Below are 25,369 nucleotides of genomic sequence, written 5' to 3'. Positions count from 1 at the left end.
CTAAGGTAGTTCATGAATAATTTGACTTCTCTAAGGAAAAAAGGAAGTCCCTAAGACTAATGACTCTTGCAGCTACTCTGATGGCATCAAAGACTGGAAAACATTTAATATAGTGGCAGCAAACAGAGAGAATCCATCCCTGTGGTATCACTACATGTTACAGAATAGTTTAACCAGCTAGTAAAGGAAAATTTGAAAAGCAGTATGGAAACATAGTATTTAAAAATGCACACGTCATATTGAACCATTAATTCAACTCATTCTGCAATGTGCTTGTGTCTACCAGTGCTGTGGTTAATAGAGAGTGTATAAACTCAGAATGCAATTAAGTCTTGGAGGAAGCACAGTTGGAGGATGTGGCAGTTTCTATAGCAACCTGAAAGGCTCAAGACTAGTAACGGGAGATTAACTTAAAGGCAAGATAAGTACATAAATATAGCTCTCATTTACGATTTTCTCTGCTTCCAAATGGGCAATGTATTTTCGATTTAAACAAAACAAAAATGCAGTCAGATGTCCTACTTGTTATTAACTAGGGCAAAAATAACCTTTAAAAACATCCTGTTAAAAAAATTCTGGCAATTTCAGAATTGGGGAATCATCCAAACTTCACTAATTAATTCAATCAAAATGGAAAGCACTGAACTTGAATGCTGCCAGAAGATTAGAAGGAGGCTTCAAGATGGGAAACATGAGAGTCATAATAAGAGTTTGCTGATGTCAACGCGCTGTACGCTTATGAACAAATCCTCCTGATGTTTTTTTCTGGATTATGCTTCAAAGCAGGTTTTAAGTCTTCAAAACGAGGGCAAGACAAAGAAGAATTTTTGTAAACACTACAGACCTTTTTTATTTCCTTTTTTTCAAAACCTTCTTCAGTAAGAAAGACAATATTGAGGAAGCTTCATCCAATATTTTTCCTGACACTTAAGAGCTTTTATTCAAAGGTTCATCTGAGACTGCAGTAACCCTTTTGAACTCTTGTCCACATTACAAATTAAAAAAAAGTACATGAAAGAGATTGCCTGGCCGCATCCCTAGTGCAGCCAGTTATTCTGAACTTGTTTTACTTCAAGTTCATTTTAAGAACAATACATGCATAAGATATTCAGGAACATGTATGTATCCAGGAAACAAACATGTAGTGACAACACTACCACAGGTACTGAAAGCAGTTACATTAGCTAAATAGCTAGTCCAAACTTACTTACCCTATCCAGCGTGTCAAGTAATGCAGAGCTAGCACTAGCACCTCTGCACAGCGCTGGGTTGTCCTGCACAGTATCTGTTAGCATCAGACTAATGAAAGAAAAATAGCACTACCCCTACTTCACTTCTAATTGGTGAATTAACCAAGCGCATGGTTAATTCACAATGTGTTCCAAGGATTACCATGGAATACCTGCCTCAGATAACACAAACGTCTTGGGCTGACCCAACCATGACTTCAAATCCTCATGTGAGTTTACTTGCATGGTGAGCTTTTTTGGTTGGAATTTGTTGACTTGTTGCCTACTTCAGGAAAAAATGCAGATACCCTGTGAAAATTTCAAGAAGTTGCTGTTATGTGATTCAAAATGTTTGTTCCACTTCACTAAAGATATTCCAACCTGCCTGTGATAATATCTAAATACCACCTAGAGTAATGAAGCTGGCATAGCATTATTCACAATGGAACACGTTCTCTGCTTCTGCTGTGGTGGGAAGTTGCCTATTGTATGTACAGAGCACAAGAAAACAATAGGCTGGTATTTTTTTGTCAAGAGCATACTACATTTTCTGCCATAAGTAAAATATTTCATCTTGTAAAATCCCTTGAAAATACTGTCGTTCAGGAATAGTACACTCTTCTCCACAAGATCATTCCAGAGTTAAAAGTGGCTTTACCCAGGGAGCTCCACCACATCAGCTACAAAAATCAGAGTAGAGGTGATACAGGAATAAATTTTTTAGCGGCGTAGTAGGGCATTGATCCATTGAGGGCTTCTAACATTCAGACTAAAGCCTTCAATCTCTACCCAAAGGAACTGACAGCCAACAAAGAGCATAAAATACACTAGGATTTTCTCCAACATTTTCCCTTCCTAGGAAAAAAAAACCTCAGCAACAAGAGCTGCAGAACCAGGCTGAGGTGCATTGACATAGGGAAGAAACCTTGCCATCCCTCTCTACAAGGAGAAATTTATATCACCTCCATCAGTACAATACCTAATTTATAGATAGGTGACTTCCCCTTGCTTTAGTGTCATATTAGACGAAGAGCCAATAGTTTAACAGGTGTGAAATGGGTCAGAGTAGTGAAAATTTCCTCCTATTGGTTTTAATTTAACAAGGAACAAGAAATAAAAATAATCTCTCTAATGCCAAGTGTGTTCTACTTTGTAACAGCAACAGTTTCAAAGAAGTATATAACACTTTTTCGCTTTCAAGAAAAAAACGTTGGTAGAGAGGCGAAAAAGGGAAAAGGGAAAAAAAAGGAAAAGGGAATACCTAAAGACCTTGTTGCAGTTTCTAGAATTAATACTTTGTTCTGAGTGGAAGAGCTGCAACCGGGTGAGATGAGGACACCGCTCTCAACTTCTTCATTGAAGTGATTTGTACATTGATACCAAAGAATTAATTTATTCTTCTATTTTCCACTACTAATTTTTTTCTCCCTTTCAACTAATTGAAAAACCACAATTGAAGACAATGCAGAAATAGCAGCAGCCCTTCAACTCTGAAGTTAATTTAGATTAAAAAAAAGAAATCCCATGCTGTATAAAAATTTCAAATAAGGGAACATTACATATTGTAGAATCTATTAAGTGGGAAGAAGTTGAAGAGATCCATCTTTCCCCTCAGTATTCTTAGGACCTGATCTATCCTTTAATTGAAGCTACCACAACCCACTTTGAAGAGTTTCTTTTACTTTTCTAGAGTGGCTGTGGCAGTGCCAAGTTCTCAAGAGAGACAGCTTAATAAGAATATAAAAAACGCTGCCCTCCTCTTCTGCACATAACAGTTTTTTATATTTTTTCTTTGATTTTGACTTGATATGAACTTGTCTCCTTTAAAGAAACAAAGTAGGCTTCACTGGAGGAAAATGCAGCAACCATACTTAGAAATTTTTATCTCAGTCATTAGCAAAGGGTTTAAAACCAGAAATCAGAGCAAAGCTTTGCAAAGTTGTTTGGTTTGTTGGGGTTTTTTTTAATCATGGTTTAGGAGATCCCTAAGCACACTTTCAGAAACAGCCTATCTGTGAATTTTAAGCATGCAAATGAATTCATCTCCTCCCTGTTTTGCTATGGACTTTAGAAACAAACAGACATCACAAAGAATGACAATTACATGGATCTGGATTTGCTACAAACATTAGAAACAAGTAGACTTTATAAGGAATGACATTTACATGGATCTGGATTTAGATTTCATCTACTTATGCTCTCCTCTGGTCAGAAAGCACAATGACTTTGTTACCATGTGAATACAGGGTATAAGGAACACTGGAAAAGACAACACTGTTTGCTGCTGCTAATAAATAGCTCGTGCTCCAGGCATACCCAGAAGGATTTTGTTCTAGTTGACAAGTCTGCCTGCAACTACAAAGTTGCCAGAAACGTCTTTATATTACAACTTCCAAGAAGAAGAGACTACTTTCTTTGTAACACACAAATTACTAAGGGCAGGTGGAAAGAAAGGCATGCACAGCTCACTGATTATCTAGAATACAGCAGCTTGCTGGTCTGTCAACAGCAGCTTTCACAAGTTGCTTAAGCTTCTAACATGAACCATGCTTAGTGGTTACAAAGGGTAATTAAATAGATACAGCTCTTTACTGTTCCACAGCCCATTTAATATTAATTTTGAACACACCTTATCTTCCTCTTCTCCCAGCCCCCACCCCAACTAGCACTTTGGTTAAGCATGGAAAGCATTAAGGAATACAAATGATTAGCAAAATAGCTAGGAATTTGGTTAGACTAAACATTAAGGACATGAAAGCAAGAGTTGGAAGAAAAGTAAAGCAGCAGATCAGATATTTGATCTAGGAAATATCCTGTTCATCCATCATTCCTTACAATTAGGCAGTAGATTGCTTGCTATACTTTCCTAGTGAAAATATGCAAAAGACAAACATTTTTTTTTTTTAGAAGTACTGTATGGTTTTGAGTTACAGCATGCTGCATATATCCAAATTCATCTCACTGTTTATTATTGCTGCATAGTCCTCCTGTACTGACCAATGAAAAAGATTATGAAGCTCAAAGCTATCCATGTAATACCCAGAGAGTTTGAAAATAAAATTAGAAAGTAAAGAACTAAAATAGTACCAGATAAAAAGTTCTAAATCATAATTTCTTCACTTGGTCTCCACCACAACCCTCTGAAAATACTAAAGCCATTGTGTAGACACTCTGGCAGACCAAAAAGTTGCTTTCTTTTTTTTTTTTTCCTTTTCTCAAATTAATAGATTTTTTCTTCCAATGTAGTCCCATTCAACTTAATGTCCTGGGTGGGGAAAACAAGAATATAAATAAAACACGCAAAAATCCTAAAGCTACAGAGCTTGGGATCTATAAAGAACTCCCTATGTCATCTCCTGTCCTCCTCTACTTATACCCACATACTTATCTTGTGTAGCTTTACTATTCCCCTGCCTGCAGGGTTTACACAAGGCTCAGCCTTTCCTTGACCCAGCACGCAGGTCGCTCTCCTGCCTATGCCAGGTAGAGATCACAGCAGCCCTCATCTTGGCAAACCTCTGCATCTTTCAGCCACCCCATGGGCAATATGGAGGGGAGGTCAGTTTTAATCTGTGGATTTGGCTCCTTATGCCCAGCTCCTCATGCACGGATGCTGGCATGAGGAGTCTCCTGAAGTAATCGAAAGCTGAGCTCCTACGGCTCCTCTCGCACGCAGCCCGGTGACACCAGCAACTCCCAGGCAAAGCTCCAGTTGCATACTGGAAGCAATGCTGGATCAAACAGTAGCAGCCCCTCAAGTATGTCCTTGTCCTAACAGCTTACAGAAAAATTCAGTCCTGATCAGCATCCTTTAACACGATCATCTCCAGGCACAGCTGACTATCCTACCACTTGGCAGAACAGCCTAAGGCCCACACTATTATTGCTTTACTAGCCAGAATCCTTGTATGCGCATCTGCAGTTCTCTAGGAATAGGGCAACATTTAAATAAAGTGGATGGTCAGTGAAAATTCAAAGGTCAGAATTAAGGTTGTTGACAGAACCTCAGTTTCAAGTGTCCATCTAAATTACCAGCCACACAAGCCAACCCATGCGTACAAAGCCAAACTGCAGTAATGTTTGCTACATTAGAAACAGTCTTTGAACTGACTAGAAATGCATTTGGGAAAAAACGTACATATGGAGGTGTTGTGTTTATTTGCTCTTATTAAAACTGTCTGAAGTGTCACATCGGTTTTTCCATAATATTCTTAGAGGCTTTTTCCATAATATTCTTAGAGAGCTTTTTCCACTTATTCGTCTCCCTTTTTTCTACTAATCTCTCTTTTATTTTCTTTTTTAAAAGATGTATCAGTAAATCAGGACGACTTGGACTAAACTTTTCTAACCATGAACCCTGGGGAACAGGTGGAGCATGCAACTTCACCATACATTTCCTTTTGTTTCTCATGGGTTTGGCTTAATTGTATTTGGATTTTTATTACAGGCATATTTCACCCCTTTGTTTTTTCATAGCATAATAAAAAGGTACCCAGTACTTAGTTTGATAGTTCTGGAAACTATTTAGCAGAAATGCTGACTCATGAACATAAATTTCCTTTTTTACTTGAAGCAAAGAAATTAAACAATGCAGACTCTGCTCTACAGCAAAACCCCAAATAAACTGGGAGAGAGTGAAACTGCATTAGGCTATAACGCTAACATGCTTTAAAGATTCAGCCAAGCCTTTCTGCATGTAACTACGATAAGTGTTACCCCTATTCTCCTCTCAAGTTAAGTACTTAAGCATGTTTGCATATTTGCTAGAATAGGTGAAATAAACTAATTAAGGAGTAAGAAAGCAGTCTAGGAATTGTGGGGGGGGGGGGGGGGGGTGAAGGCAGCTTGAGGGGAATCAGTGCATTCAGAATATGCCTATTAAATTCACTGTTGCACAGCTCTGCAACTAACTACAATTAAATGAACTACAATTAACTACAGTTAAATTAAAAATGAGATTTTCTTATTTTTTCTGACAGTGAAATTTTTTTTCATGTTTGTATTTTAACTCTACATTTCCTCCCTGCTTTTCTGAAAACATTTCCTACTCCCACCCCTAACCTTGCATGAAGTGAGAAGCCACTAAGGGTTTAAAATGTCTTTTATTCCCCCTATTATTACAGCCAATGACAAGTAAAAAGGCTAAAATATTTTGATAGTTACGTATCACAAGCCTTTCAGTAAAAACACTTTTAATTTCCTAAGGGTTGATTTTCCTATCAAAGAGCTCACTTCTTACATTTTTTCAAAAAGCCCTGATCATCAGCAAACAAATCAAATTGCTCACGTACACCAAAGAAAAAGAATACAAAGGTGGTGAGAGATTTTATTGGTAGTCCTGCCGAGGTAAGGAAGGTGACATGAGCATAAAATAAAAAGGCTTGCATTTCATAATGGTTTGGAGGTGAATTCTTACCCTTCCTTCATGCCCCTCTGATATCAGTTAATTACCTGAGGAAGGAAGGGGATGATGTTCTGATACATTACAAAAATAGAAATGTAATAGCTAGTTTTAAGACAGGTACTCAGAACATATTAAGGGTTATGTTCAAAGCAAATAACAGCTCTGGAGTGAGAGAGAACAACGCTGACACCAAGTGGAAGAAAATGCTGCCGGCTCCATTCTCTATTCCAGCCTTCAGACGACTGAAAATCTCAGAGCTGCAAATCTTAGGTTTAGGTGTTGTGGTAAATTTTTTAAACATCAGAGGAAGACCACACAGATCGTCTGAAAGCAGAAATCTGTTATCCTAATGTGTACACTAGCTGATTAATTATAATCCTCTTCCTTGTAGCATAGCTGATCTTAGCGAGCAAAGCAACGGGCTGCTGCTCTGAACACATGAGGTATTATTCTCCTTCACAAATTGCAGATAAAACTCCTTAATCTGTAATCTACATAAGTTCTGGGAGCCTGACTGTGGTAGGAGCTTTTGATATGCTCTGGTCACAGCAAAACTGAAAATGGGCATTCACACTGAGAAGTAATAAAGATGAGTCTCCACTGAGTTGGTTTCTGTACAGCATACTGTCTTCAAAACATATTTTCCAGGCCAGAAAAGGCCTGTATCAGTGACCAGTCCTAGAAGGACCTTCCCCTTTCACACACTTAATATCATTATTGAATGACAGACAGTGATCAGTGTAATCAGCTAGTGTGATTGCCTGAGCTTTGTTCTTGTATTACTGATTGCAGCGAAGAATCTCAGGATTTCAGTTGGACCAGCTTCCCTCTTCCGTGCTCAAGCTGCTTGTTACAGTAAAGCACAGCTGATGGTGTGCTTCCTATCACATCGAGCACACCCCCTCCTGCCAATATTCTCTTGTAGTGCAGCTTTCCCCAGACAAAAAAATTAAATTATAAAAATCTGCTTATTGGGGGGAGGGAGAAGAGAAAAACATAGATAGCAGCAAAACCCACTAAGTCATAGAAAAGGGTTGAAGTGTGACAGCAGTGTCCTGGAGCACTTGTACAGCAAGTCAAGCGAAACCCCAGCAATGCTGGAGCAAACATTAAATCAGTGACATTCCCTCCACACCCTGTGGTTTGCTAAAAATGGAGACCAGGCAAGCTTGTAGTTTCCAAGTTACAGATTTCCAGTACAAAGGACAGTCTGCTGCAGATCACAGGCACAGCACAGAAAAAGGACCTCACTCTCTCCATACCCTATTCCCTCCACCAACAGGCAGAAAGGCTCCAGCCCTGAAGACCTGGAAGGAGTAATAAGTACTCCAGCCACATCCACTTTGGTGGGTTTAAGTCACACTTGCCTAGGATACAGCAGTTTTTATCGAATCCTTATGCCTACAGTCAGTAAAATATTCTGCAGTGTTTATCCAGAAGAAAAAAAAAAAAATCTTTACAATCTATTGGCTACAATTTTTGTGGACACCTAGATCCTACTTTGATCCTAAACGTATGGCACTTTTTTATCCAGTCTTCTGGTTTGGGGAGTACTCAAATACAAAATTAAAACTTAATGTTTAATGAGACCATGTTTTGCTAAATTTACAAAGGTTAGGTAAAATAGTTTTTCTGTGGAATGGGAAATAACATGAAGAAGTCTTTCTATAATGTAACAGCAGCCCCTACAGAAACATTGACTAGCAGTTCACATGGTGCACACAAGATTTGCTATGCTCCTAAATTTGGGAAAAATTGTTAAGAGCCACAAATAGGAATTGGAACTACATTCTACTATCCAAGAAAAAAATATTTTGACAAGACAGTTTAGTCTAACTTGGAAATTTCAGTTTAATAAATCATGCGATAATGTCTGTTTGGTTGGTTGTTTGTTCATTCTGAAAGATTTCAGCTAATTCCACAAGCATTGTCATGGGATTAGCAAAGGAAAACATCAGTTAAATTATTGGTCTCCTCCAAACTGAGAACAGTCCATTTAGGAGACCACAATTCTTTTTTATGGCAACTTCAGATGAGAGTGAGGCACCACATTTTTTTCACAGAACAGGGTTAATGCCGAAACCTCCATTTCCTCTTTGGAAAAGGCTAAAAACCTGAGATTGACAAAACTCTCCAGACCACAAAAGCCTTCCCAACAAAACCATAATTTGAGTAGATAAAGTCTCCATGAAATATTTAGTTGCACTATTCCGACCAACTACAAACCACACTGCAGTTTCAGAAATTCAGTCTGAGGTGTCTGTGGTCAACCTGCAGGTCCAGGATACTGTCCAGCTCCACTTCCCCAGCCCAGTGGATCTCTGCAATCCCTTTATAACAGGGTTCCATGATTGTAGGGAGTAACTGCATGGGATCCAATCAATAGGCAGTCCCTGCAACCTTGCCAATACACAGCGAAGGATGCATAAAAGGACAAAGGAAGAAAAGAAAACAAGACATGAGACTTATTCCCTCAGGGTGTCGGCTTTTCTTCTAATGAACCCCATGCTTTAATGGAGGTACATGCAGTGGCTTGTGCACACCCACAAAGTCATGCTTCTGTTTGTTTGCAAGACAAAGGTAGCATGCGTAATTCAGGAAGGATTTATCTATGACTTCTGTACAAAAAGGAGAGACGAAAAAACACTCTTGGACTAGATGCAAAAAAAAAAAAATCCATAGTCAACTTTTATCTAGAACATAAGATTCAGAAATTATAAGGGCAAACATCATGACAAATTGCTCTTAGCAAGGTTTGGTTCATAATTTAATGACACTATAGAAGTTAAGCTAAACTTGTACACCTCCAACACAGCTAGTGATACGCTTCAGGTTAAACAGTTATCTAGAGAGGCCTCAGGTCAAAACAAACACCACAGTGTCTAACCTCTTTTTAAAGAATGATTTAAGCCAAACAGGAAAATCAGTTTACTACCAGTGCAGTTTGTGAGCTAGACAGAAGGTTATAGGACAGCATTAAATGTTAGTGGACTCTCAGGGGGGGAAATTAAAATAAATGAATAAATTAAAACACCCCCAAGCCCCAAACAAACAAAACAAACAGAAAAAAACTAAAACCAACCAACCAAAAAACCTGGCAGGATTTTACAGCATTCCAAATCTTTTTTATTAAAAAAAAAAAAAAAAGTACAACATACAATGGCCAGGAAAAAGTACAAGCTAAAATATATAGTAGCTTGGATATATCTTTTAAACCACTATCTTCAGATGGTATAGGTGGCTGTGAATAGTCCACTCTGCAGCCTATTCTCAATAGTTCTGAACTGTTGAGAAACTTGCAAATTCTTCTCCCAGTCTGTCAGTCTGAATCAGCCTGCAGATACAGAGTAAGTGGGATGACTCCTGGCACTTCAAGATACTAAGAGCTCTGCTCAGGAGCAATCAATCTTGCCCATCTCAGACTACAAAAAACACAACTGAAGGTTAAGCCTATGTCATCTGTATGGCATGCCTGTCAGATTGGTATGGATTTAATTTTTAAAGCTCAATTAATTAGGGTAACATATAATGTTGGGGGCGTGAGGGAGGGGAGGCACCCCAACAACAACAAAGAGCCCCACATGAGTTAAGTAGTCTAAATGCAAGTATCTGTGTAAATGCTTTAAGTTATTTCATGAGAAACAGCCAATAAAAGCAAGTTTCATTTCCAGGAAGCAACAAGGGATCTGAGCCAGGTTTGCCATTTCACTTTTTGCTTGCTTTGCTGGAACTAGAACATGCACTTTTAATATGTTTAGTTTGTAAACCTAACTTTGATGTTTCCAGTTTAGTGGACTTTGAGCAATTGTTATATTATGAAAGATGGAGAGTACCTATCCAATGTGCTGGGTTTCCTGCCAGAAATTACAAAAACAAGATCAACCACAGAATACTGAATTCCCTTCTCACCCACAGATGGGATTTCTTTCATAAACTTACCTCAGAGCAGGAGAGTGCCTCATGGCTATGCCTTGTCTGAGGTTTTATTAAAGAACTTGAAAGGATCTTTTCAGCAGAATTCTTTCCCACATCACCACAATCCCAGACAGACTGTGACATTTTGCAGAATTACAGGGAGTGAAGTTGCTTCTAAAACAAAAGCACTGCAATAGAAAGCCAGGTTTCCTGGCTACTCTAATACCTTTCCAATTTCCTTTAGCTGCTGACGCTTCTAGTTTTGCAAGCAAAAGCAGATATAATAGGATAGCTAATATTTTGATCTTGCATGCTCATTTGAGTACAGGTTGCAGGAATTCTCAGAGTTGGTAGTGACATGGGACATCTTCAGAGAGTAAGGGGAGCTGGAGGCATGGGCTTTAACACTTGTCTTTGTGTGAAACGATCCTAGTTTTAGATTTGGGGCCATGTCCTGTGATGTAGCAGGATTATTTCAGAAACATCCTTGTATCAGCATATTTTTTTCTCTGTACCTATAGCTGCACAGGATTTATTTCAAAAGAGAGGTTCCAAGGAGCATTACAGTCTCAATATTCAGTTTGGGATATATAATATGTTCTAATTACTGAATTTGACTTTGTATTAGAAGTCTGGTAGTTTTCCTTAACAGAGATACTTGGAGAAAGAAGCCAGGAAATTAAAGAGTCACAAACATGAGTAGCATTATCTACAACTACATGTAATGCAAATCTCTCATAATCTTTCACCTGATCTGGCACACTGCTATCAATCTAGTCATGAACTGCCAGGATGTGAGGTAACTGCATGGTGCAGTATTAAACTGTAGGTTTTGCTACAGCATTTCCTTCATGTCTTTTTCTAAAAATCAATTTCAGGTTAAGCAGCAATGATGCATCATATCACAAACTGAAAACAAAACTTATACTGACCCTCTCCCTAAACCAGCATTTGTATATCATGTTTCTTCCACCAGGAGGTTTTTGACAAAAACAGGAATCAAAGTACTAACAATGTTTTAGAAAAGAATATGCCCAAGGAGAGGCTGAAACATACACAGTGAGATCCAGAAGGGTGAGAGGAATTTCACCCTTCTGGTTTTGCTTTCCTGCGTCATCAATGTATAGCCAAACACACACACACAAAATAAAAAGTGCTTCACTCGAGGTAAAATCCAGTGGCTTTGATCTGACAAAGCTTGGCATTGAGATATTTAAAGTGGAACAGTTTGGGATTTTATTCTTCACCTTTTACTTTTGTACTTGCATTTTTTTTTTAAATCAGAATTTTAAACACTCATATTTCCCCTCTAGCTTAGGCATATGATGAATATTTACATTGCTGGCAATAAGCTATAGTAATTAATTACACTATGCATAAGCAAATATATTTCCATTTGTAGGTTTCAACCCAATGAAGCACTTTTGATTACTTGCCGAGTTAATTAACGTAACTTTCTTACCTGAAGGCCATCTACTTGTCTCTCTGAGAAACAAGGGTTCAGATCAACAAAAAGCATCTCATGGTGTTGAAGCAAATACAGCAGGAGCCCATTGTAAAGCTTTTGTTCTTCACAAGCCAAGGGACTGACAGGGATTCTAAGGGAAGAGGAGATGGATTAAGTTTAGGAGGTCTCAGATCGGGGGCTAATGATGAATCACACAGCGAGCCCCTCGGTACCCAAGACAATTCAGCAAAGCAGCCAGTTGGGCAACTGGATAAAACAGAGTTCCAGCCTCATTTCCAACAAGTAACTGTTGGGACAGGGACTGGCTTAATTTGGTGGGTTCACAACACTGGGAGCCTCACAGTGATGGAGCCCCAGTTTGCTGGAACAGTTCAGAACACAATCAATCTTTGAAGCAGCACAGCAAAATAGCTGGAACCTGACAGTAACTCAGACATGAAGTTCATAAAATCAAGGATGAAGAGGATGAAAAAAGCCCTGGAAATCTGCCATCAGTCACTGGCATTGGGGGTGGAAGAGAACAGTTTTGTTCCAGCTTAGTTTATGAAGGTGAACTTTGATAGCTAGAATGTCTTATTACCAGAACTGCCTGGAAAACAAAGAAACAAACAAACAAAACAAAAAAAAACACATAAGAAAGAAGCTGTTTCAGTGTAATAATTTATAAATTCACAGAAATCAGGCACATCATGCAGTGGAACTTCCGGATGCTCCCATTAACAGGTTTTTTGGTTGTTTTTTTCCTCTTTCTTTTCACTCCTTTTTTTTTTTTTTTTTAAATAAATAGTAGTTGAACTTGTACTATCCACACAAGTAGATTAAGTTGTAATCATTTAATTAAAGTCAAGGGATTCTTTATACAGGATTCTAATCTCACTCTCTGAAGGAACTATGTATTCCTCCCATGAACTATCTGGAAGCTTGGAGGACATTTACATACACGCTGTCACCTTAATCCAGCTTCTCCAGCCACGCTGAACCAACTCAGTTCCACCCAGCACAATATTAATATTTAAACAAGAAATTCATAAACTCTGGAGGCTAATGTGGAGACATACACACACCAGTCTTTGTTTGCCAAATGAGTACACTCATTATTAATTTGTGATTTTAAAGTACAAGTATACACACTGGGCCCAGTCCAATTGCTTTCATTCATGTTCTTCTTTTGTAAACTTACCATTGTTTCTGTAAGAACTTGAGTTTGGGCTCCTTTTGAAAGAAGGTGATTTAAGCAGAGTTATAGCCAGGTACAATGTAGACAGATTTACAGGATAAACTACAGTGTCATCACTTCTTTCTTTAGGGTTGGCTAACATTTCTGCTTCTTGCATTCTTATTTTTCTCAGTACAGACTCAATTTCTCCACAAAAAAACAAGCCTGCACGTAAAACCTGGCTGACCAAGCAACAGCCTTTCCTGCATACAACAATCCTAAGAGATTATTCATTGCTTACCCAAACGTTAACACCCTCAACTCACAGGCCATACAAGCAATCTTTTTAGTCTCTTGCCTTCTTTTTCGTCTTCTTTCTTTAACTTAGACATATGTTCCCGAACCCATTCTACCAGCTGTTAACTCCTTACTAGCAAGGAGCACTCCACAAGTTGTTCATGAAAATAAACAGCTCTCGCCTTACTTATTGGGTCCCACTTTCCCTTACAGGCAGCCTATGTTTCGGGTGCCCAGTTCTCATTTAATCTTAAAACAAATCTAAGCTATACTCTGTGATGCGACCCTGCAGCTGACTCCAAATATCAATGTCTGCTCATCCGCAGATATTCACAGGTGGCAACAAGTGTGTCTTCCAAATATAGAAAATACATTTTTAGTTTTATCTGCAGCTACCTTCCACAATGACTTTCAATTAATCTGTAAAATAATCACTTCCTGCCTCTTCAGATACTTTTGCTGTTAGCAGAAACTATATTATCAGGCTGACACTAGGGGAACCATATTCACACACTGCTAAATCCAGGAACATGTTCCTAGGAAGAGCACAGCTACTGAAGTATATTCTGTACTTCAGTAAAGCCCTGTAATCAGTTGTAGTGCAAATCAAACACAGGAGGATATTCACTACAAATAAGAAACAATTAAAACTTGATCATTAGGAATCAGCTACTCGTTTCCTTGAGTCTAAACCTTTCAAAGTTGCTTTGCCACAAAGTGCAAGCTAGAAGATCCATACAGTCCCTTGCCTTGGCTTTGTTCAGGAGATCTGCCAAGGTTCCCTACTGGCAGTGGCTTGCTGCGAATTTACAGAAAGAATGAGTCAAAGTAAGTAGAAGCAAACAGCTGGTTGGCTAGCATCCTTGTGCACTCGTGCAAGAATTACTTACTGAAGTTAGCAGCAGAAATCTCTTTACCAAGATGAGGCACAACAAAAGCACCCATAGAAATTTAAGTAACATCAGTTGAATCTCTGATAAAAGCAAAGCAACACATTCTCCTTGGCATTTACAGAGGCTAGCAGGACATGAAACAGCTCGCAAGAAGAGGGATGAATGGCAACAGAAATAAATAGTTCAGAGGACGAGCAGAAAGAAATCAACAAGTTGACAGAAGAGTGGAGCTTAGCAAAGTCAGTCTAGGGAGTAACCAGCCTGTTACTCAACGTAGCTGCCAGTTATGTTTTTCGTTCCCTTACCTACAAGGAGGTGAGAACATGAAAACTGCATCATGCAAATGTTAAGACTGAAGTCTCAAAAGAAACAGATACCAGGATCAAAAATCTAGAAGAAAAGCAATGTGAAAGATGATAGATAGAAAGTGAAGATAGCTTAACTCAGTCTCAGGGGCAAAAAATAGCATGAAGGAGGAAGGCCAGTAGAAGAAATTGGAAGAAGCTGGTTTGCAAAGGAGACTAAGGTAAAATTAAAACATTTTACTCAGTTATGCTTTTTCTGAAACATACCCGCTTTTCTTATTCCCACTTGGGGTCCCACCACTCTGAACAGGGACAGGAAGCATATATACAAATAATATAACAGAATTTTTCCAATATGAAGATCATTTTAATCAAATATTCAATATAAGCAGTGTTAAAGTAAGGGGCTGCAACAGATTAAAAATAGAGAAGAGACTGCTTATTTAACATTCAGTTTTCACACAAACAGTGATACTAGTTTCCTAGCATTTAAAATTCACAATAATAGGAGTTTTCTGCGGCCTTGCAACTAGACTTCCAATAAAATACCTGTGCTAAGGCTTATATTTTTTGTTTTGCAATTACCATAGTTACTAATAGTGAAGTATATGCAGTTTAGGTTTGCAAGGTATAATGAGCAGAGAGTTTTATATTCTAATTTTGTGTCCCCAAAGCCCATATGTGTTCCATGTGGAATGAATATTCCAACTCAGTCACTTCAGTGAAACTATAAGCATGACAGGTCTCCACAAATAAAAGTGTCAACAGATTGAGACAGGTGATAATCACAGACAGAATTTACACTTGAATATAAATAGATCAAAAATTTAAAGTAAAAAGGCTTATAAACAAACTAGTTTACTTGTTTAATGTCAAAGAAGGAAGAAGTAATTGCACAAAAACACAGATTGCCAGAATACATGCAGAACGGTTTTAACACCTGCAACGTATTAGTGCCGTAAGCGGAGCTGACATTACATCCAGAAGATTATTTCCAACAATTACATGGGGTATACATTTCTGCAGGTTAGATCTAGAGTTGTTTTTTCCATAACCTTCATGTTCTGACTGAACAACTATAGCAAGTACTACCCAACGTGTCTCACTTTCCAGTGAGTCTACACTCTGGCTGCCAAATGTTTCATAATGTGGCAGCTAATTACACTAATTCTTGCTCTGAAAGACGTAAAGGGTACTCATGACTTTTTTCCATGTCAGCAGACATGTTTTGCCACATTGGACTACCTCGAATTTTGCCGCTCTACAGGACAATACAAATGGTTTATTCTGAATCATTCGAGGCCTCAGATCACTCAGCAGGAAGTGGAACAGCAGTCTCACTGAGAGAAAATGCCAGGTGAAAGGCTCTCCTCTCCCCCCAGTTACCAAAATGGTGATTTTTCATAATCCTTGGAGGTAACTCTCCAAGAACAGCACTAGCTATACACTTTACAAAAAGCGAGCTCCAGAATAACTGGTTTCTCTCCCAGAGCTGGTGAGATCAGAATGACTGTAAAAAGCTGGAGTTAATGTTCATAGGGCAGATAAACTTCTATTTATGGTAGCTGTGCTGTCTTGACAAGTCACTGGCAGGGAAACCCGATGCTGATCAAGGCTTCTCAGACAGGTCATTGCCACAAGCATTTAGCTTAGCACTAAGTGTACTTTAAAAACCAGACAGAGGAACATGTTCAGCAGTAGCTGGACCATCTCCCAAAACAGAGTGGGATGCTTAAAAACTGAAACAGCTTATCAATCAATAAGGGAGCCTACTGGATTCTTACGTGTAGATACAGAAATCAGTGGGCAGACATTCAGACAATTTGGGAATGGAGATAAAGGAATAAAATAAAGTATTATTGCATGTGTGTGCATGCACAGAAGCCCCATGTAATAGCGAAGGGGGCCTGATGGCAAAAAAGTGACAGTCAGAGCAGTTCGTATTGAGTTAGGGTGGGGGTCAAGGGATAGATTTTTGGTGAAGGCCTTTTGGCATCAGCCATTTACCTGTTTATGTTATAAGTATCACCACACAACTAATCCAGGCACTGGGAAGTAAACCTCATTTGCCTACACTCATTTACTAATTTTCGCACACAGATATTAAGGAACTTGGGGTTTGGTTGCAGAACTGCTTTGTTCTCTCACAGAATGTTCTCCATAGTGAAGCCTATTCTCACAGGAGTGAATGGCATAACTGCTACCACACTACATGTTGTAGATTCTTCTCTTTAGCTGTACTTTTGCTAAAGAGTCCTTTTACTTATATCACCTGCAAAGGTTATATGCTGGTACATCTGGTGATAAGCCCCCAGAGCAGGTAAACAGACACAAACATTGAGACCTATGGAAACAGCAGCAAGGTTTAAGAGCGCAGTTCCCTAAAACAAAGCCTGTCATTGATTTCCAATATGCTTGGTACTAATTTTGCTGAATATATCTTTTTAATAACTTACTTGGCTTGCCATACAAAAAAAAAGAAAAATAAAAAGGCCTCTTTGACTGGATAGAAAATACTAATTCTTAACATGCACATTTTGCAAAGCAGCATTGGCTTATAGTTCACATTAAGCTGGAATGTCTATGAACCACTAAAACAAAGGTTTACAAATTGTAAGACAGGTATAAACATTTTAACATCCTCTGGTGTCAACATGAAGGATAGACTAAAGAAATAAATTCTTCCAGCTTCACTGGAAAATCCTCCATTATCACATCACTCTAGGCTGTTCCTTCTCACCACCTTGACTTGCATGACATATGCCCTCCCACCTTTCTTTTTCAGCATCCAGTTAAGTGTCCGCTCACCATCATGCCAAATATACCTTCTGTAGCTTCAGCCAAGCACTTACTGCTTGCAAGCTCAGCTGGCCTCTGCTCAGATGTCAACTTGCATTTTAGTGGCAAGGGCAGAATAAGTTACTTCTCTTTCTTGACAGAAGAGATTCCTTTCTCTGATATCAAATGCCATTACAAGGTCAAAAGTCAACCTTAGTTTTCAGAGTCAAGGCTAACAACTAAGTAGCCTCCACAGGCAGCACTTAGCTTAGTTAGGAAGAGGAGTAGTTCTCAGAAAGCAGCACTCCATCCCTCATGCCTCTTCTCTTCAGATGGTTTCTTACTTGAGGCTGGACCTGTACAGTCAGTGCCTAACTGTATGAAGTTGGTCAGCCAGCTCAGAATCTGTCACATCTGTACTAATGTACTATATAAGCATTTAACTTTCAAAATGTTCCACTTACTGTTGGACTTATAGTTATGACAGAAAGCCTCACTGTAAAGTGTGATCTAGTAGTACTATTTAAGGTAGCTAAATAGAGAGTACTCACTTGAACAGAGCAGGTCCAAACACAATGGCTAGGTTTTCCAGAGTCATGAAATTCACTGCACTGTATGTTGCTACCTTTAACAGGAAAGCAGACAGGAACTGAAGAAGGTTTTGATGGGCTTTGGGCAGGCAGCTGAGCAATTGTCTCAGGTTCTCTATGCATTCTGTTGTGTGGATTTTGTGCTCTGCGGGAGAAAAAAAAAAAGTTATGATGTAGATATTCCTAATAATAACACAATTTCATCATAGACATTATTATAGATCTGAGAGAGAGGGAAGGTTTTAAAATATATTAGAGCAAAGTAACGAATAAATATGTCCTAAACAAAGAATTTGTACACTAAACTTTGACAAAAAATTTCACCTATTAATATTTAAATATCATGGATTTTCCAGATATTGAGTTTTATATACACTGTTTCTGCTATTCTTCCTATTATGACAGAATCATCTAGCACTTGCTGCTTTTTTAATAGAATTGCAGGCAGTAGTCATGTACCTGAATCCTTAAAGCTGCCTTTAAAGATGCTACAAGATTGTCAGCCTTGGTTGTCCCCAGAGGCTTTACATATGCTGTAGGATTCTCATTAAGAGGAAAAAGAAATTGTACCCTTTCAGCCCCACATCATCTTCATTTCCTGACTAATTGGTAGCTCTCGGTCTCAAAACATTTTTGCTCTATAAATATGCAACTGTAGTTACACAAGAGATGCTTAAAAACCTAAATTGGGGATACTTAGCATTTTCTTGGTTCTCATTCTTCGAAGAAGAGTTACAAGGCAGAAAATGGGTTCACAAACAACTCTATCTGATCAGCATTTCAGAATTAGCATGATAAAGTTTATTGGAACTGAGATGACAGTACTGCTCAATAACTGGCAGTTGATGCTTAAACTTGCCATAGATCACCAGGACGCATCTGCGCAGCTCTGACATTGTGAATAGCAAATCATGCCCTAAAGGGCAATTTAGCCCTTAAAAAATACATTTCATAAAGGACAAGACCCATGATGCTCAACCTATTAGTGAAAGATATGAAAAAGGGGATGGAGAGGGGAAAAAATATTTTAAGTAGTAATAATAATAATAAAAAAAACCAACAGCAAGACTGTTCAGGGTAGTCAAAACAAGGTGCATGCAAAAAACTGTAGATCAGCACAGGCTTTCATAGTTCATGAAAATGACTCCTTTCTCTTTTTTCCTTTTTTTTTTTGTAAATACATACGTAACTTGGCACTTAGCAGATGAAGTTTGAACAAAAGCAACCTGCAATCTAACCCACAAAGACCACTTATTTGTATGCAAACACCTGAATTGGTTATCACTCAAAATCACTGGGCAGAATCATCTGAATGCATTAGCTCAGCCATTACAGACATGAATAGAGAACTAGACGGTGTATTGCTGTAGGTACTCATCTTGGCTTTGCATTTTGAATACTTCATGCTGCTCCACACACTGCTGTCCAAGAAGACTACAAGAAAACTGGTATAAAGCACTAAACAGGAACAAGGATGTACAAAAAGGCTCCTGTACAAGGGAAGGGTAAATAGAGAAAGAGGCTTCAGCTTGGGAAAGAGAGAAGTGAGGCAGTGGCCATATAAAGGCACAAGCAGCATTATGACAGTGGTTAGATTAAAAATAAAAATGTTATCTCAGTAATGAGTAAGGTAACCAATTTAAAAAGGAAGCATGAAAAAGAGGTACTTTCTCAAAGAACACAGGACTGGATTGCAGAATGTCTTGCCACCGGATGTTGGGGAGTCCAAAAGCCTTAATGAACTCAAAAAAAGACTATAGACAAGTTCATGGAAATCTGGTCCATCAAAAGCAATTAAACATCAGTCTCTGGTTAAGGAAACTTAAATCCTTGCTTATAGGAAGGTGCAATGAACACATTATCCGTCACTGTCAGAGAAAGGACAGAAGCTTGGAAGGTGCCCATTCTGTACCTTGTAAAGTTTTTAGTAAGCCAGAACAGATGTTGTCTGGAAAAACAGCCACTGGCAGTTCTTTCAGAAAGAGTTTCAGGAGACTGGCCACAGAATCAACATCTCCATCACTAACAAGGTCTACTTTTTCTCCTTGATTGTATTTCTGCTTCAGTTTCTTGATTTTATTTACGGAGCCGCTGATGCGAAATATACCGACACGCTCCAGACCTGTTTGAGAAGAAATATGAAACAGTAAGCAATGGTTGCATTACCATACCTGCGTGATGAGAACTGGATCTCAAAAAGCAAGAGCTCCTCTAAGAAAGCGTAATAATTGTAAAAATAGACTTTTCAGTAGTTACAGCTGAAAAGTACAGCTTAAACAAAGAATAACAGTTTTCAGAGACCAAACAGAGAAAACATGAACTTACCAAATACTTCTAGGTACTCCACCATCTGTGTCACAAGAAAAGGAACTCCACATTGCGTTGCATCCTGTATGAGGGTTTCCAGAGGAACACCAAATGTGCTTCTTTCTCTGCTGAACTGCGGATCTGGTGAGACTTTATTTGTTGTGTGCCTGACTTGAATAGAAGATAATGATTTCTGGGGAATAAAAACAGGCAAGTGATAAGCAGAAGCTGGTTTTTGTTATTTTAACATCCAAGGGTCTACATCTTAGGTAAAATTATTGTCCTCATCATAGCATCTTAGTACAGATTCTACTTCTACCGCATGTTCTTAAAATACTAATACCATTCTTCTTCCATAGAGCTGAGACAAGACCTGTGATGAGGTAAAACCTAAAACCCACTTACACCTACATTCAAAGAAAATAGGTCTCCAGGTTAAGGCAGATGCCCTGTTTAGAACAGGGATGGGTCGCTAAACCCCTTCCTCAAGAAGGGCCCCAACAGTCAGGAAAAAGGCTGACGGAGCGGTGGTGCACAGCCTTCTAACCCCACGAAATTTGTGAATTTCTACCCGATTTACAAAGATAAAAAAATGCAAGATTCATGGAGGAGCCAGAAGAGGAATTTAAGCAGCAGCCATGGCACGAGCCTGGTAAAGGGTTCCCATCTGCTCGCCTGGTTATTCCAAATTTCTTACCCCACCAACCAATGCAAAAATATATGTAAGAAACCATGAACAACCTGAGCTTGGGAGCTGCTTTTTCATCTTGTTAGGATGGAGAGCCTGCCCAGTATGAGGGCTGAAAGGTACGTCGGACATCACACTGGGTGCCTGCGCCCAGGGTCTACAGCGGGGCTGAGGGGTCTCTGTGAGGAGAGGGCAGGGCTGCCCAGGGCCGGGCACGGCCGGTTCCAGCCGGTTCCACAGCCTGGCCCGCTGGGTCCCTCAGCCCCACGAGTGGCACCTCAGGGGGATGTATTTAACAAAGGGGGAAACGCTACCCGGCCGCGAGGAGCCCTTGCTCCCTTTTCCTCTTTCCCTCCTCTTCTACCCCCCTGCTTTTCCTTACAAGCAGGTGACATTACCCACTGTGCTACATTTTGTCCTCATTTTCCTGTCAGGCAGGCTCTGCTTGCAGTCACGGAGGAGAGGACCCATTTCCACCATGCAATGAGAACAGAAGTCCAAACCGGGAACACCTGGATTTACCAATTCTGCATCAGGAATATTTAAACAGTATTTGCATTTCATTTTAAAGGGGGATTTTAATTTTTTGCAGCATTATCCCAAGACATTCTAAAACCAACCTCTTCTTAAATGTTTTTATTCCTGTGTATTCACAAGGAAAAAAGGAAAGACTTTCCTATAGATTTGTAGCTGAACCACTACAGAAAAGCTGTTTTTCGGCTCATAAAGCTCACGCCTTCACTAAAGCCGCAAGCCAGAGCTCAAGGAGGCCAAGTCCAGCCGTGCTGCCATGGTGAACACACACAAACACACGCTCAAACATCTAGACCCCATTTCACTCTTTCGCTACATAAGCAAGCTTAGAACATGATGTTAATGCTAAAGCGTTAATAATTAACCTAAAAGGAACCAATACCAGCATGTACCAAACGTATTTTACAGCATTTTTATATAAAAGCAGCAAGGGCTTAAAAAAAGCCTCTATGATATATTACTCTAAATACATCCTCTTTCCTTCTTCAGATGCAGCAGTTGGGTTGGGGGAGGAAGCACAGCCTTCTCAGAAAGAAGAAAAGATGTAAGAAAGGACTCAAGAAGCCAGATTTAAGCTCACTTACACAAATGGAAAGGGAGGTGCTTGCTCCCATATTAGGCTGCAGGAGAGTGTCAGTATTTCAGCTGTGCTGCTCAGAAGACATCACCACCTTTCTTCCCCTCACAAATCCATGCAGGCCAGCCAAAGCTAACTGCAGCCATTGGGCTGTTCCTCCGTAATTAACTTATTGTAGCATAATTGCTCGGCATCATCTTAATCAGTAGTTTTACTCCAGATTTTGTCGAAGGTAGAAATTAAGTGCTAGTAGAAGTGGACTCCTTGTAGCCAAGACTTCCCTCCGGAGGCACAAGCCAAGGAACGTGTTGCCATCAGGAGATGTTTCCATGGCACCTAAAGCACACAATGGCACAGCTTCCTGAAGCATGCTGATTGTGTGCTTGATATTTACTTTTGAATGGGTTCTTTCAAAGCAGGTTTGCAGATATTCCTACTACCTGCTGTCCATTCTGCCTGCTAGCAGCAGTAAGTAAAATATTTTGAGGTGGCCCGCAGTGTATACATATTCTAGATGCATGTTTATGTAACACCTACACAATCATTTTGGTAAACATACAAGTAAGGATCCATCCAGCCTTTGAAATATGGAAGATGTAGATGCTGTTAAGCCCAACAGCTTCTATTATAATTCTTTCACATACAAAGCCTCTCCTAGGAAATAAGCCAGAAAGAAGCAAGTAATGTTGCAGTTAAATCTAATTGGGGGAGATTCTTAATACAAATTTGGTAGGTACATACAAAACAAAACCAAAACACAGAAGGCAAAAAAAAAAAACCCAAACAGGCACTGAGTCAGACCCCCTTGGTGGAGTACTAGAAAAGCTGGAGTTACTCTGTCAACACACTGGACTGCTGTTTCAGCATAGATAGTATAGAGGATTCCCTCTTCCTTACTAGAGGGAACACCACTTAAAAAATAGTGCAGATTTTTAGCTCACTTACCTCTCCACAAGATCCCACGATGCGGTCTAGAAATGCTATGGCTAAGTCTTTCTTGCCCTACAATTTGAGGCTTTCCTGCCCACCTGGCATGAGAACAGACCTCTCTCATTAGGGCACGTCAACACCCACCACCCAGGTGCAGCCAGGACTTAGCTAAATCCCTAGTGAGTAGGGTTCATGTCTGGACAAAAATTCCTCCCTGCCACCTGGGCTGGCTCCAGGTCTGTGCTTTCCAGCCCTCAGAAAATTATGCATTTACCCTCCTGTGCACCAGAAGCGGATGGCTGACTTAGCCTCCCCAAGGGGCATTTAATCCCTTTCTCCACAGCGCATGGGCCGTTCCCACAGCACAGCTAGCTCTCCCCAAGTCCATTTTGGCCAACAGCATGTAAAGCTCAGCCCCCCCCTCAACACCACTGCTCCCCACAGCCCCCTCACCTGCTCTGCCCATGGGCTGAACTGGGGGGAGATGCCATCTTGCCCAACCTCCCCCAAGACAGCAAGAGAGGAGACCCCCACCACCCCACGGCTACCTGCTGATGCCTGCCCACCCCCCCCCGGCAGGGGTAGCCTGGCCTCATCACTGCTGATGTGCTCCACGGTGGAGCCCATCACCACAGCTGTGGCTGCTTGAGGGGCCCTGTCCCTACCCTGACCCCTCCAGCACTGCTCTGCCACATTAATCACTTCACAGCTAACCTGTTCGAAGCTGGTGGGTACCCAGGCAGTGCCGAGGCTGATGGTGCTGTCCCCCCCAACACTGCTCTATATAAAAGTGACAGCTAAAAAAGCACTCAGACCCACCAGCACCCCAGCTAACCGTGCTTATGGGCTGGCAGCAGTTCACTCTCCGCAGAGAAATATCTCACAAAAAAGACCTGTGGAAAAAAAATCCCAAAATTAGAAAATAAATAATCAACAACTCTCTAACTCTTTCCTTCCCCACCCCACAGCACATTTCCACCCTCCATGCTACCAGATGTCATAGGAATGATCCTGCTGACATGTCACTTGCCCCTGCTTCTGCTGAACATGTAAACTCTAGGCAAGTACCTTTTAAAGCAACAAATTCTCTGCCTGAGCAGCAAGCAAGCACAATGTTTTTTTCTGTTGGATCATCACAGGGCAAACCAGGCAGCAGCGACTGCTATCAGCCTCTTGGTCTCTACTGCTCTTCTCACGGCAATTACTGAAAAATTTGTTTTCAAGACCTGCCTGCAAAATTCAGCAAGGCTTATACAAAATGAAGACATTTCAGTTCCCCAGAAAGCCTGCAACAGCTAGAGGGCACACGAGGCTTGCTGGAGAGGTGGTCCTGCAAACCTCACTTCAGGCATAGCAAGGAGCCCCAAGCCCCGGACAGGATTTTCCTTTGTACGAAGTAACACAGTTCAGAGGGATGATTTCTCCTCGCCTTGCTGTTGTACAAAAAGCAGAAGGCCGCAGGCAGCCCAAATTAGACATATAACTGCTCATCCTGTGTAGCTGCAATTCAAACCCTTCCTTCACAACCTCTGGATCAAAGTCAGTCCCTGCGGGACATCGGCTATACGAATAGGATGTGTGGTACTTTGAGCAGCCACCCTGACTTCAAGGGCCGCGTCTAAATTAAAACCAAAACTTTTGGTCTCCCAACACCCTGCCACCCAGGGGAAGGCTCGTGAGTAAAGGCAGTGCCTCGGCCTGGGCAGCGAGAGGGGCTGGGGGAGCGCTGGGGGTTGCTTTTGTACTCTCCTCACTGGGGGCATGGCCTCCAGCTACTGAAAGGGCTGCTTTTGAGGGTTGCTGATGTCTCAGAAAGGCAGAGGAAGAATAAACATGAAAGGAAAACAGAAAAGTTCCGTTTTCTTCCTTAAAAACCAAGGGTTTTTACAGAAGCATTAGGAACAACAGGATCCCTGTGAGAGAGGGCAGAGGTAAATCCCCTGTCAGCAGCAGTAAAAAACAACAGCAGCAAGAAAAATAATTAACCGAGGCTTCATGGTTCATTTCAGTTTTCCTTCAAAGCTGCAGGCAGCCTGTTCTGCTAACCTAGTGATCTGTGTCTCCGCTTCTGGAGTCTCCAAGCATCCAGCCAAATAGGAAAGAAAGCCCTTCTTGGTGGGCAAGAGCCGAGCAGCCGGAGCGGGTGCCCTGTGGCGAGGCTGCGGTGGGGATGTGGCGTGGGCAGGCCTGCCGTGCCGCTTTCCCTGCCGTGGCCCAGATCCAGCTGGAGAGGCTGCGGTAGCTCTGGGTTAGGAGTAAACACTGGGGAAAGCAGCCCCGCTGATGCCGGCTGCAGCC

At 40.5% G+C, this 25,369-nt stretch overlaps 1 protein-coding gene across 1 annotated transcript in view; it reads right to left on the bottom strand.

Moving 5' to 3' along the window:
- FAM13C (family with sequence similarity 13 member C) overlaps positions 1–22,178 on the bottom strand; it is a 135,000-nt gene extending 112,822 nt beyond the window's left edge. Inside the window, exons 1-5 of the mRNA XM_075025521.1 lie at positions 22,149–22,178; positions 20,361–20,535; positions 19,948–20,157; positions 17,997–18,180; positions 12,011–12,146 (exon numbers count right to left, since the gene is read on the bottom strand). Of these exons, the coding sequence (XP_074881622.1) occupies positions 12,011–12,146; positions 17,997–18,180; positions 19,948–20,157; positions 20,361–20,535; positions 22,149–22,178 (735 nt within the window). The remainder of the gene's footprint in view (positions 1–12,010; positions 12,147–17,996; positions 18,181–19,947; positions 20,158–20,360; positions 20,536–22,148) is intronic.
- Between the last annotated feature and the right edge of the window lie 3,191 nt (positions 22,179–25,369).

Source organism: Buteo buteo, chromosome 4 (assembly GCF_964188355.1).
Source record: "Buteo buteo chromosome 4, bButBut1.hap1.1, whole genome shotgun sequence".
Taxonomy (NCBI): domain Eukaryota; kingdom Metazoa; phylum Chordata; class Aves; order Accipitriformes; family Accipitridae; genus Buteo; species Buteo buteo.
Note: the sequence above shows the minus strand (reverse complement) of the source record. Positions and strands in the feature narration are given on the sequence as shown.